Source organism: Prionailurus bengalensis, chromosome A2 (genome assembly GCF_016509475.1).
Source record: "Prionailurus bengalensis isolate Pbe53 chromosome A2, Fcat_Pben_1.1_paternal_pri, whole genome shotgun sequence".
Lineage (NCBI taxonomy): Eukaryota > Metazoa > Chordata > Mammalia > Carnivora > Felidae > Prionailurus > Prionailurus bengalensis.
The window spans coordinates 138,393,048-138,405,834 of record NC_057348.1 but is presented as its reverse complement, the minus strand read 5'-3'; the positions used below and the strand labels follow the sequence as shown (position 1 = coordinate 138,405,834).

The 12,787-nt window shown below is 37.4% G+C and overlaps 1 protein-coding gene across 4 annotated transcripts in view; it reads right to left on the bottom strand.

Annotated features, from left to right (window-relative positions):
• Positions 1-12,787, bottom strand: part of CPED1 (cadherin like and PC-esterase domain containing 1) — a 272,086-nt gene that overhangs the window by 44,432 nt on the left and 214,867 nt on the right. For all 4 annotated transcript variants that reach the window (XM_043589341.1, XM_043589342.1, XM_043589343.1 and 1 more), the window contains one exon: positions 3,183-3,300. In XM_043589341.1, the coding sequence (XP_043445276.1) occupies positions 3,183-3,300 (118 nt within the window). The remainder of the gene's footprint in view (positions 1-3,182; positions 3,301-12,787) is intronic.

Sequence of the window (12,787 nt, the reverse complement as noted above, 5' to 3'; positions counted from 1 at the left end):
TGATACCAGCTCTTAACTAAAATTGTCAAAAAGAGGGACATGAATTCTATGCTATATATTTAAACATTGAATGAATCAAAGCTGTGATTTCTGAAATAGAGTATGACATATGTTTTAGGGAATGACATTCTGAGGAATAAATAGGGCTTTTGGGAGAAGTTATTTGGTTTATAATTATAGCTTTATATTTAATGCAAGTTAGATTCCAGCCATTTAAGTGAATCAGATTGGCTGACATAACGGAGGGAAGAAACTCAACTTTGTGACCTAGGGCCATGCTGAGATGTAAAATCATATAGATGGCACTAAATCCTGACTCTACACTGTTATAAAATAAAGCAGTTTTCCCTTAAGAAGAAAAAAACACATCATATTGTCAACACTAGAAGTATTAAAGTATAAGTTGTCATATTCCCTTGCTACAAATAAAACATGATAAAATATTTTTGTTTATATGTCGTAAAATGCCTTTGGAGTTATTTTCCTTTAAGGTAATTACCATTCAAAATCATTGTATGAATTTCTTCTTTCTTTAGATTAGAATTATTTTTTCTTTATTAAGCAAGAACTTTTATTCTTAGGCTGTGTTTTATAGTTAGATTCTTCTCTAAAGGCTTAAAATCAACTTAAAAATATGAACAAAAGTCACGCAAAATGATATTAGCTGGCGTTATCTAAAAGACACGTAAACCATCATTTCGTTGGCAAGGTGAAAAAACGGACCCAGTTCTGCTAAATAGCTGTAATGTGCTGTGAAAATAAGATTTCAGAACTAATCTATGGTCATGCAAGTTAAGGCTGGACTTCCTAAATAAACTTCCTCCCAATGTTGTCCCACCGTGACAGCTTCTTTCAGCAGGAGGGAGTCCCACCATCAAGGAAGGAAATCGTCTCTGGCAACAAAACTCCATTTGCGCAAACTGCTGTTGCCGATCTCACTTATTTATTTGGAATCTTTAGATCTTTAGGACCATAAGAGTGAAGCAGTTTTCCCTGGTCGATTGTGCCCTGACTGCTCGCAATCTTCTGTGGAAAGGAGGAGGGCTTGGATCTTGGTTTTAGTTCAGCAATCATTTTTGAATCATCTTAGACACTGAAAGATGCATGAGGGACAAATCTCTGCTCTGGAGAAAGACAATCGAGGGCAGTCATCATTAAAAACGAACTGCTAATGCACCTTTACTATATTAATACACACGCACTGTAATGTAGGTACCTATACTTCCATATCGATGTATTATGTTTGTTATAAAACAAAAATAAGAATGATTAGACATAAATAAATGTGTATGTATTTTAAGCTTTACTGGCTTCATCTTGGGGACTGTCCCATGCCACTCCCTCCTCTTGCTCAGATGTACCATTCCACTTTGAAAACTACTGATTAGAGAAAGAGAGAGAAATTAAACACTTGAAACATAATGAAGTAAGTGCTATGGTAGACATGTGCCCAAAGTATTCTGGGGAGCTAATCAGGGGGTGGGGTGGTAAGGAGAGGCTTCCTGGAGAGGAAAATATAGCATCAGGAGAATTGGACCAAGATGAGAAGACTTTTAGGAGCACAGGACAGCATGGACAAGAATGTGGAACCCTGCAGCAGCATTATTGGCATGAAGTGAAACCAAGAGGCTGGGAGGAGCTGGGAGAGAGGAAGGGCCAGATTATGGGGCCTAGAAGGGTCAGATTACGAGGGCTGGTATCGTGGGGCTAAGAGACATGGGCTTGACTGGGGAGTCAATTTTGGGGTCTTCTCTAAAGAAGCCTTGCTACTCAAGTTACCAGAAGGTCCCTGTTCAAAGGCAGCATCTCCTGTTAAGGACCAGGCATGGAGATAGCTTCATGACAGGGCCTGGTGTAAGTTATAGCAAATTTAATGAACAGAAAAAGATGCCACTTCTTGAGGAATCTCAGTACCATATCTTCAACTTTTTGTTGATGAACTTTTGACTTGGTTCAATAGCAGGAAGAAAGTTAAGTTGTTTTATGATTCTCATAAAATGTCATCTGATAAAGAAAATCCATAACTAGACACATCGGGGTCTCCTTTGTATGTAAGAGTGTATATCTCATTTAGCTGAGAATCATAAATCATACCTCCTGACATGTCATAATGGGTAAATCCCTCCCTACGCAGCGACTGTAATTTATTATTTAGAACACATGTTCAAGAACAGGGATATGCCCACGCTTGCTCACCGTGCGTGCCAAATTGCGATTTGTACTGCTCATTTGTGAAACTCATTTCCCATTCAGGTTGTGGTGTGAAGTTCATGGTGAGGGTAGAAAAGCTCCTGAGTGTTTTCTTAGACTTTTTAGATGAAGGGAGACTTGGGGTCGTGAGGCCATATGGGCAAGCAGGAATCTCAGAGAAGATGCTCCCTGTTCCTCTTATCTTTTTGGAGGCATTTTTGGTCCCCACCTTTCGATTGACCCCACTAGACTCCACTGAAAGAAAAGTGCTGGGAAAGGAGAGAAACAGGGAAAGTGGATAGTGGCACCAAGGTGTCTCATTCTGGGTCTGTTCTAGAATCAGGTAGGATTCAACACTATAATTCCAATTTGACATTACGATTTTCCTGCTTCTATTAATGCTCAATATATGGGAGACATGAGAGATCATTCTCAAGGATTTTTTTTTTTTTATACAATCAAAGGAAATGAAACTTGTTTCCTTAAGACAGTTCTTCGGCTGACATAGTCTACGTACTCTGTAGAAATTATAGTACTAAGTGAATTGATAGTGTGAACAAGCCAGATTCCCTGTCCTCGTGCAGCTCACAATCTGGGAAGACTGACACCAAAGAATTAATTACATACTTAGCATTTAAATAATTGTGGAAACTCTCATGGAAGAAAAGCATGGAGTACTATGAAAATGTATAATAAAGAAACAAATCAGAGGCTGAAGAAAGGCTTTCTGGCACAAGTGACTTTTTGGCTGATATCTGTAGATGAATATGAATTCACAAGGCAAAGAGTGGAGGGTGAAGAGAAAAGCATTTGATTAACTGAAATATTTCACATATTAAAATAATGCATTAATTACATGTGTTACAGTTCATACTAATGAAAAAGTTGTGTAGTACCTTGATTTTTTTTGTATAAGGATAGTTCAAATAAGCATACACTCATCTGCATCAAATAATTTTTTTAAGAGAAGTGACACCCAATGTAATAGTCACCTTTTGTGTCCCCAGATGGACAGATCTTTAGTTCAGGCTGTGAAATGGCTTCAATGTAGTCAGAGGAAATAGGCTGTAATCCACAGGCTTCTTCTGGGTGAATCAGCAAACCACAATCCTGCATTAAAATGATAGATAGAAATTAGCTGCAGGGAACATGACAGATAGTAAGAAAATCTAAAGAATAAGATTTTTTTGTGCCAAATAAACTTTATAGATAAAAAGGAGCAACTGCTTACCCTTCTCACAGTATTGGGTTGTCAGCAGTTGTTTGTGCTAGAAGTAGCTACTTGCATTGAGGGATAAATATAAATTCCAATGGCAATTCAATCTTTATTTTGGCATTGACATTCATTGTTGCATTAATACTGTCACTGATATTATTACTGCTCTGCCAGTTTTTAAAGAAATGGATGCAAGTTTTACTTTAAAAACATACCTGTGTGTTGTTGATTCATTAAAAATATACTGTATTAGAAGACCATATGTCAAGTGAATAAAAAGCCATTAATGTGAAAAAGTGGGAAATATTTGAGGAGAATTAACAGACAAATTCCATTTCAATTCACATTTATTAAGGACCCATGATATGTCAGGAATGGAGTCAAATACATATATTTTTTTCAAAACATGTTCATGTATTTATAAAAATAGGTAGCATCTCACTGCAGTGAGTATCATTGTAGAGGCATGATATGTACAACGCAATTCATTCTCTAGTCTGACATGTGCAGTGGAGAGCAGCAGTTTGGCTCTCTGAAATCTCTCTTCAACTCTCCCCTGTACTGGCAGGTTAGAATACTCTCATTTTCACTTAGCTTTTCCTTCTTCCCTTCCTTCCTTCCTTCCTTCCTTCCTTCCTTCCTTCCTTCCTTCCTCCTTCCTTCCTTCCTCTCTTTTTCCCTTCCTCCCTTCTTCCTTCCTTCCTTCCTTCCTTCCTTCCTTCCTTCCTTCCTTCCTCCCTTCTTCCTTCCTTCCTTCCTTCCTTCCTTCCTTCCTTCCTCCCTTCTTCCTTCCTTCCTTCCTTCCTTCCTTCCTTCCTTCCTCCCTTCTTCCTTCCTTCCTTCCTTCCTTCCTTCCTTCCTTCCTTCCTTCCTTCCTCTTCTTCCCTTCCTCCCTTTTTCTTTTCCTTCCTTCCTTCTTTCCTTCCTCTCTTTTCCCCTTCCTCCCTTCTTCCTTTCCTTCCTTCCTTCCTTCCTTCCTTCCTTCCTTCCTTCCTTCCTCTCTTTTTCCCTTCCTCCCTTCTTCCTTCCTTCCTTCCTTCCTTCCTTCCTTCCTTCCTTCCTTCCTCCCTTGTTCCTTCCTTCCTTCCTTCCTTCCTTCCTTCCTTCCTTCCTCCCTTCTTCCTTCCTTCCTTCCTTCCTTCCTCCCTTCTTCCTTCCTTCCTTCCTTCCTTCCTTCCTTCCTTCCTTCCTTCCTTCCTCTTCTTCCCTTCCTCCCTTTTTCTTTTCCTTCCTTCCTTCTTTCCTTCCTCTCTTTTCCCCTTCCTCCCTTCTTCCTTTCCTTCCTTCCTTCCTTCCTTCCTTCCTTCCTTCCTTCCTTCCTTCCTTTTTCCCTTCCTCCCTTCCTTCCTTCCTTCCTTCCTTCCTTCCTTCCTTCCTTCCTTCCTCTTTTTCCCTTCCTCCCTTCTTCCCTTCCTTCCTTCCTCCCTTTACCCTTCCTCCCTTCTTTCCTCCCTTCCCCCCCTCCTTCTCTCTGTCTCATGCACACACGTGCTCTCTTTTTATTGAGGTAAAATTGATATATAACATTATGTGTGTTTCAAGCGTGGAACATTACAATTCAACATGTGTACACACTATAAAGTGATCTCCTAGCTTATTCTCACAAGGTATTGGGACCTGTACCTTGCCTGTGTCCCTCCATCCTCCTTCACCTGATTCCACTGCCTCCCTTTTCATCAGGCTCTCACAGTCTATCGTGCTTTGGGGCAGGTAAAAATGCTATTCTTTCTATCGGGAGTGCTTTCCCTCTCATTTTTCCTGGAGACCGTCTTTTTGTGTTTTAAGTCTCAGCAAAGCCTTCTTGAAACTCTAGCATGATTATGTAGCCCCTCCCTAGTCCATGTCACCTCCGCTTGTTTCCTTCATGCCCTTCACCATTTGGTGATAATTTGTTATTTGTGTCTTTTCCACCAGACTGAATACTACATGAGAGCAAATAATTATTTCACTCACACATATACCCAGTCCCTACCATAGTGTAGGCAAATATTTATTGGATGCATAAATGGTTACGCTCAATTGTCTCTCACTTCATATCATAAATTCTCGGTAATGGAGAGAAATAATGAATGGGTTTGCCCTCCTCTTTGCTCTGTAACTGTCTCTAAGGAGCAATTTCTAGTCACCATCCCTCACCCTTTCACATAGCCTCACACCCAACTCAGATTTCCACATCTCACATGAGAAGGTTCAGGATAGTAAGGAACAAAAGGAACGAGGGTGATGTACAGACTTCTTAAAATCTTGATTCAGTATACATATTTCCATTTTTAAATTAATGACTGAAACTGGAATTTAGAATACTGATTAAAGATTAGGAAAGTGATGTGTGCTAAACTGCTCCTTATAAAAATCAATTAAAATGGCACAAAGTTAATAAATGTTGTGAGGAGTTTTTGTCTGAATAAACATCTATGTACAATATGTATGAGTGTGTGTGTGTGTGTGTGTGTGTGTGTGATATCCATCTATACATTTATTTTTGGTGCAGGTTGGACCTTTTTTTAAGGCTAGAAAAATGACATTAAGCATTTATGGAATTGCAAAAAAATGTTTACATCAAACATTAGAGAAGACAATGAGAAATATCATTATACACTGTTGATGGGATTGCAAATTAGTTCAGCTACTTTTGGAGGAAAGTTTATACTAAAATAAAAAAAATCACAGACTCCATAGCCTTGATATCAGACTTCTCAGAGTCTACTCTAGAGAAGGCCTTATGTAATGCATAAGGATAGACCAAAATGAACGAACCAATATGGAGAGATTTCTAAGACACATGATTGAGAAAACAACTCAAGAAACACTTTGTTACAGAACAACATATACCAAGTGAAACACACCATGGACACACCACCAAGGCACCTAAACTCAGGTACTTCAGACTGAGATGCTGTGTTCAATGTTTTAATAAAAAGATACCTTTCAGTGCATATATATATATATATATACACATATATATTTATGTGTATAGATATAGATAGATGATGATGATCATGATAGATAGGTAGGTAATAGATACATAGATAGTAGATTGATTCATGCAAATAATGTTGAGACATTTCTAAAACTCTGGATTTAGATAAACCTTTGCCTGAAGATTAGTTTGTTTGGGGTCTTTCTGGTGTACGTATGTGTGTGTGTGTTTATGGACAAATCCTAATATTCACACGGGGGCATTAGAAAGTCCAGACCACAGCTGACGGAGTCCCAGCTACTCTCTGTTGAAGCCCAACATGTAATTGACATGGATCCATCACTGAGAAAAATGTACTGTTACATGTGCTGATCTGTGGGGGGCCCAGCTCAGTCACTGAATTAGTGGGTGTGGGCTATTTGGGGTGAGTTAGTCATGGGAGCTTTTCTGAGGTAACATCTGAACTGAATAATGGGAAAATCAGGGAATGAGAACTATGAGAAGAAATGTCATGTCAAAGGCCATAAGATAAGGCAGGAAAAGGATTTATCTGACATCTTAAGTAAAAAAAGAAAGTCATTTTTAAGGAACTCATATGCTAACAATCTACATTTTAATGATCAAATCACAGAATCTTTCTTGAGATGGCATCTCCGAGCTTGTCTACTACAAACTCCTACTCAGAGGAAGAACAATTAATTCATAACATGGTCATAAGCATTTTTGAATACATCTTCAAAATGGAAAAGTATTAATACCTAGAACCTGCAAAGTGCCATGCTGAGAATGCAAATCCCTGACCTCACGTGGCACAGTCTAGCTCATTGTCAGAAGTGTCTTCCTAATCCTGCACTGAAATCTACATCTTATTTGTTCTAATTATCTTCATAGATGCAGCTTAAAAAAAGTTTAATAATACAGAAGCATGTTCTGACTTCAAAGCTTCTGAAACAAATGGACGGCAATAGAGTATGGTAATCTTTTATTTATTTTTTTTATTTAAAACAAAAAAATATTTTTTAATCTTTATTTACCTTTGAGAGAGAGAGAGAGAGAGAGTGCTAGCGGGGGAGGAACAGAGAGAGAGGCACATACACACAGAATCCAAGGCACGCTCTAGGCTCTGAGCTGTCATCACAGAGTCCAATGTGGGGCTCGAACCCTCTAACTGCGAGATCATAACCTGAGCCAAAGTTGGATGCCCAACTGACTGAGCCACCCAGGCACCCCAAGCATGGTAATCTTTTAAACTGTTCAGTCGGTTAAGCATCCGACTTTAACTCAAGCCATGATCTCATGGTTCCTGGGTTCCAGCCCTGCGTCAGGCTCTGTGCTGATAGCTTGGAACCTGGAATCTGCTTCATGGATTCTGTGTCTCCCCCTCTCTCTCTGCCCCTCCGCCCTCTCATACTCTGTCTCTCTGTCTCTCTTTCTCTCTGTCTCTCTCTCTCATAAAAATAAATAAAACATTACATTAAAAAAAAATGTTTAGTGTTTGCACTTTCTGAATACCCAGAATCCCACGTATGAGCCTTTGATAATAGAATAAACATAATGTAGAACACAGAAAAGCAGAGTGGGAGGCAGACTGAGGGACCACTCCCAGACTGAGTGAACTTTGGCCTGTCTTTGTGTCTGAATTGCTACCTGGCATGGTGCTATTTCTGCCTCAGATGGACGCTCCCATCAGCTACTGTTCTGTGACAGTTGGTAGGATCAGACATATTGGTTCTAACTAAACAGCCATGACTCTAGGAAATTATTTTTCTTTAAGTTAATTTATTTATTTTTGAGAGAGAGTGGGGAAGGGGAAGAGAGGGGGAAAGAAAGAATCCCAAACAGGCTGTGCACTGTCAGTGCAGAGCCCGATGCAGGGCTTGAACTCACAGACTATGAGATCATGACCTGAACCAAAACCAAGAGTTGGATGCTTAACCACCTGAGTCACACAAGCACCCCCTACTCTAGTAAATTCTAAGCACAGGAATCAAAGTAATATTGCAAAGGATAGATATAGCAGAGGTTAGGAGAGGGAGAGCAGATTTTAAGGTAAATGAAACTTAGTCATATTCTCCTTTCTGAGGTTTAGGTCAAAGAATATTCTATTGTATTCTGTGTTTCCTTTTTTATTTCTCCTTAGCAGTTAATCTTTGTTTGCAGTTCATAAATCTTAACCCTTTAGGTTAAAGTCTTCACTATTTTGGAAAGCCAAAGCAGCCTGCTGACGTGGACATTATTCATTTTCTGGCTGCAGCCAAACAATGTGACTCTTAAGGTTGAATGAGACAAGCATATGGCTAAATACAGACCTGAGTCTGGAAACAGAGTTGAGGGAGTAAGGAGAAGAAAAATGGTATCTGTGTAACTGGGTGGGCTCTGTGCACAGTTTATGAACTAAGAGAATAGTGGCATACATTGGAAAGAGCACCACTGTGTTAAGGGATCATACTTTCAAATTTTGGTTCCAGCTTTGCCATGAACTGGCTGTATGATATTGAGTAGGTCACTTGATCTAGTTTTCTCAACATAAAATGAGGAAGGGTGGAAGAAAAAGAGGATGGGAATTGCATTAAATGATCTCTTAAGTACGGCAGCAGATAAATGTTAGGTGCCTACAGAATACCCATTCTCCTTTCCTCCTTTCTAACAAAAGACCTTTGTTTTCTTGTGCAGAACAACCTATCTAGCATTAAAAGAAGAAGAAGAAGAAAAACGAAGAAGAAGAAGAAGAAGAGAAGAAGAAGAAGAAGAAAGAGGAGGAAAAGAAGAAGTTCTATTTCTCAGTCTTCTTTGTAGCTAGACATAGCCATGCAACACGATTCTGGTCAAAATAAGTAAATAAATAAAATTAGTAAGTGAATGTGGAAATTGGCTATGAATTTCTAGAAGTTTTGCTTCCCTGATATAAGCTTTGCCTCCTTGATGCTATACATTTTTGGTCACCCTGTTTCTTGATTCTGCTTGGAATGCAGATGTGAGCCTGAAGGGGGAGCAGCCATTCTGTGACCATGAGATGGCCATGAGCAGAAATTTGAAAGAGCCCAGGGCATAGATGAGGCTACAGAGATGCAGTGCCAACTTTGGGCTGTCCTCTGTGCTTCTTGCTGTGGAAGAGAAACAAACTCATACCTGGTGAAATCACTGTGGAGATAGAATATGCAGCCAAACTTCTCTTTTCCTCTGTCTGTGAAACCTATTCTTCTCTGGCCATATGAAATTTTTGAGTACTGCCTTAGCTATTAAAAGTGCTTACCCCTACCAGTAACAAAATTTAAACTATCTTGAAAGAAAAAAAACTCATTAGCATCTCTCCTTTCTTTCTTCACCGGGGTGATTAGTAATTTGTTCAGGCTCAGGCATATTCAGGAAAATGAATGACAGCTCTTTTGGTCTTAAGTGTCATCCCTTGGAGCCTCAGAGTCTAGATACACAAAAAAGGTGGTATTTAGCAGAGTTGCTTAAAATGGCCTTAACCCCAGAGAGCTCCACATTTAGAGTACATCATTTTGCTGGAGATTTCACAAATTCCTTACTGGGTTGTCATAGCTCTCACTAGAATCCAATGAGATAATTATCAGGGATTTCCTTGTTCAAACATGTGCAGAATATATATGTTTAGTATATAATTTTAAAATTTTACTAACTTTTCATGAAATGTTGTAGCAACTAACAGAAGAATCTTAAGGTGCCCTTGGTTTTACCCCCTACTTATCCATGAATCCATGATCACTATTTCTTGTTACCAATTTTTCTGGAAACCTATTTAATTCCTTAAAAACATGTTTAGCCATAAAGGAATTTGTGGTGTTTCTCATTTTTGATGTGATATTACCATATTTTTAGAGGCACGGACTATTTGATCTGGTAGGTATTTTTAAATCTTACTTGCTTTTCTGGCCCCATGGAATCACCCTTTTAAGATGAAACAATTATCTCCTTCTCCTACTAAATAATGAAAAATGCCCATCTAAATTTAAAAATACACATTCAGTCTCTAAGAAATCCACACCTTCCAAGGTACCCATTTCTTCCTCTCCTCCTGGACCGCTGCTTTTTCCTGTAAGTCAGTAGTGACTTCTCAAACTTGGCAATCCTGGTACAGTTCCTAGGGAGGCAGGGTCCCCTCTATATCAAGACTGGTCTTTCTGACAAGAAATTAGGTTCCTAAAGGATCCTAAAATTTGTCTGGAACAACAAAAGACCCCAAATAGTCAAAGCGATTTTGAGAAAGAACAAAGCTAGAGTTTCCTGATTTCAAACTATATTGCAAGCTATAGTAGTCAAAATAGTATAGTACTAGCCCCAAAACCAAACACATAGATCAATAGAATAGAACAGAATAAGAGCCCCCAAGTCCCATTTACATATGGCCAATTAATCTATGACATAGGAGGCAAAAATATACAATGGGGAAAAGACAGTCTCTTCAATAAATGGTGCTGGAAAAACCAGAAAGATACATGCAAAAGAATAAAACTGGAGAACTATCTTACCCCATATATAAAAATAAATTTAAAGTGAATTAAAGAATTGAATGTAAGATGTGAAACCATAAAACTCTTAGAAGAATACATAGGTAAAAACTCTATGACCCTGGTTTTAGCAATATTTTTTTTGGACCATTCTCCTTACACGAGGGTAACAAAAGCTGAAATAAACAAAAGGGATTATATCAAACTAAGAAGCTTTTGCACAGTGAAGAAAACCATCAATGAAACAAAAAAGCAACCTATTGAATGGGATAAGATATGTGCAAATCATATATCCAATAAGGGACTAGTATACAAAATATATGAAGAACTCACATAACTTAATGTAAAAAAATTCACAAATAACCCAGTTAAAAAATGGGCAGAGGACTTGAATGAACGTTTTTCCAAAGAAGACATATAGATGGCCAAAAGGCACACAAAAAGATCGCAACATCACTAATCATCAGTGAAACGCAAATGAAAACTACAATGAAATATCACCTCACACCTGTCAGATTGGCTATTATCAAAAAGACAAAAAATAACAAGTGTTGGCAAGGATGTCGAGAAATGGGAACCCTTGAACACTGTTGGTGGGAATGTAAACTGGTGTGGCCGCTATTGAAAACACTATTGAGTTTCCTCAAAAAAATTAAAAATAGAGCTATCATAAATTCCAGCAATTCCACTTCTGGATATTTGTCCAAAGAAAATGAAAATACCAATCCAAAAAGATACATGCACCCCTATGTTCATTGTGGTATTATTTACAACAGCTAAGATATGGAAGAAACCTAAGTGTCCATTGATAGAAGAATGGATAAAGAAGAACTGATATGTATGTATGTGTGTATATACGTATATTTATAATTTTATATAAATTATATAAATATATAATAGAATATTACTCAGCCATAACAAAGAAGGAGCTCTCGCCTTTTTCAACTCCATGGATGGAGCTAGAGTGCACTGTGCTAAGTGAAATAAGTCGGAGAAAGACAAATACCATATGATTTCACTTATATGTAGAATCTAAAAACCAAAACAAATGAACAAATGAGACAAAGCAGAAACAGACTGATAGCTACGGGAAACAAATCTTTGGGGAACTTGCAAAGTAGGTGAAGGGGGTTAAGAGGTACAAATTTTCAGTTATGAAATAAATGTCATGAAGATGTAATGTATGCTGGGGAATATAGTAAATGATATTGTAATGACTTTGTAAGGTGACAGATAGTAACTAGACTTACCATGAGGATCATTTTGTAGTGTGTAAGAATATTGCACCACTATGGTATACACCTGGAACTAATAAGATACTTACATTTTCATTTAAAAAGAAAGAAATAAATGAGGTTCCTGAGGAGCTAATTTCACTATCTTGTTCCAAAAGCAAAGAATTTTTTTTTTATCTTCACATTGTCTCTAAATTGAACAACTGCTTTCCTTGTATTGTAGTCAGCAAGCTATAAAATAATATTATGTGATTCACATTATTAGATACCTAACGAACATTCATAGAAAATTAGCTGAGGTATATATTAGCAATAAATAATTACAGCATAATGCACCTGAAATCATTGTTTACATACCACATTGATCCTAAAACTGAACTTTTTCATTAAGAAAAGAGTGCAATGCCTATAAATTCATATGAAAGGAGACTTATATCCTTAGTGGGAGGCATTTTGCAAATATCTTGCAAATATAATTATTCTGCTAAGACTTTATCCTACAGGTATACTTTATAAAGTCTGCAAGGGAATACTTTATATAAATACTTTATATAAATAAAATATACTTTTTATTTTTATTTTTATTATTTTATTAAAATAATACTTTATATAAATACTTTATATAAATAAAATATATTAAATAAATCTATATTTATTTATAAATAATATTTTAATTTATTTATAAATATATTATTTATTTAAAAATATTATTTTATTTTTATTGTTTTATTAAAATAATACTTTATATAAATAC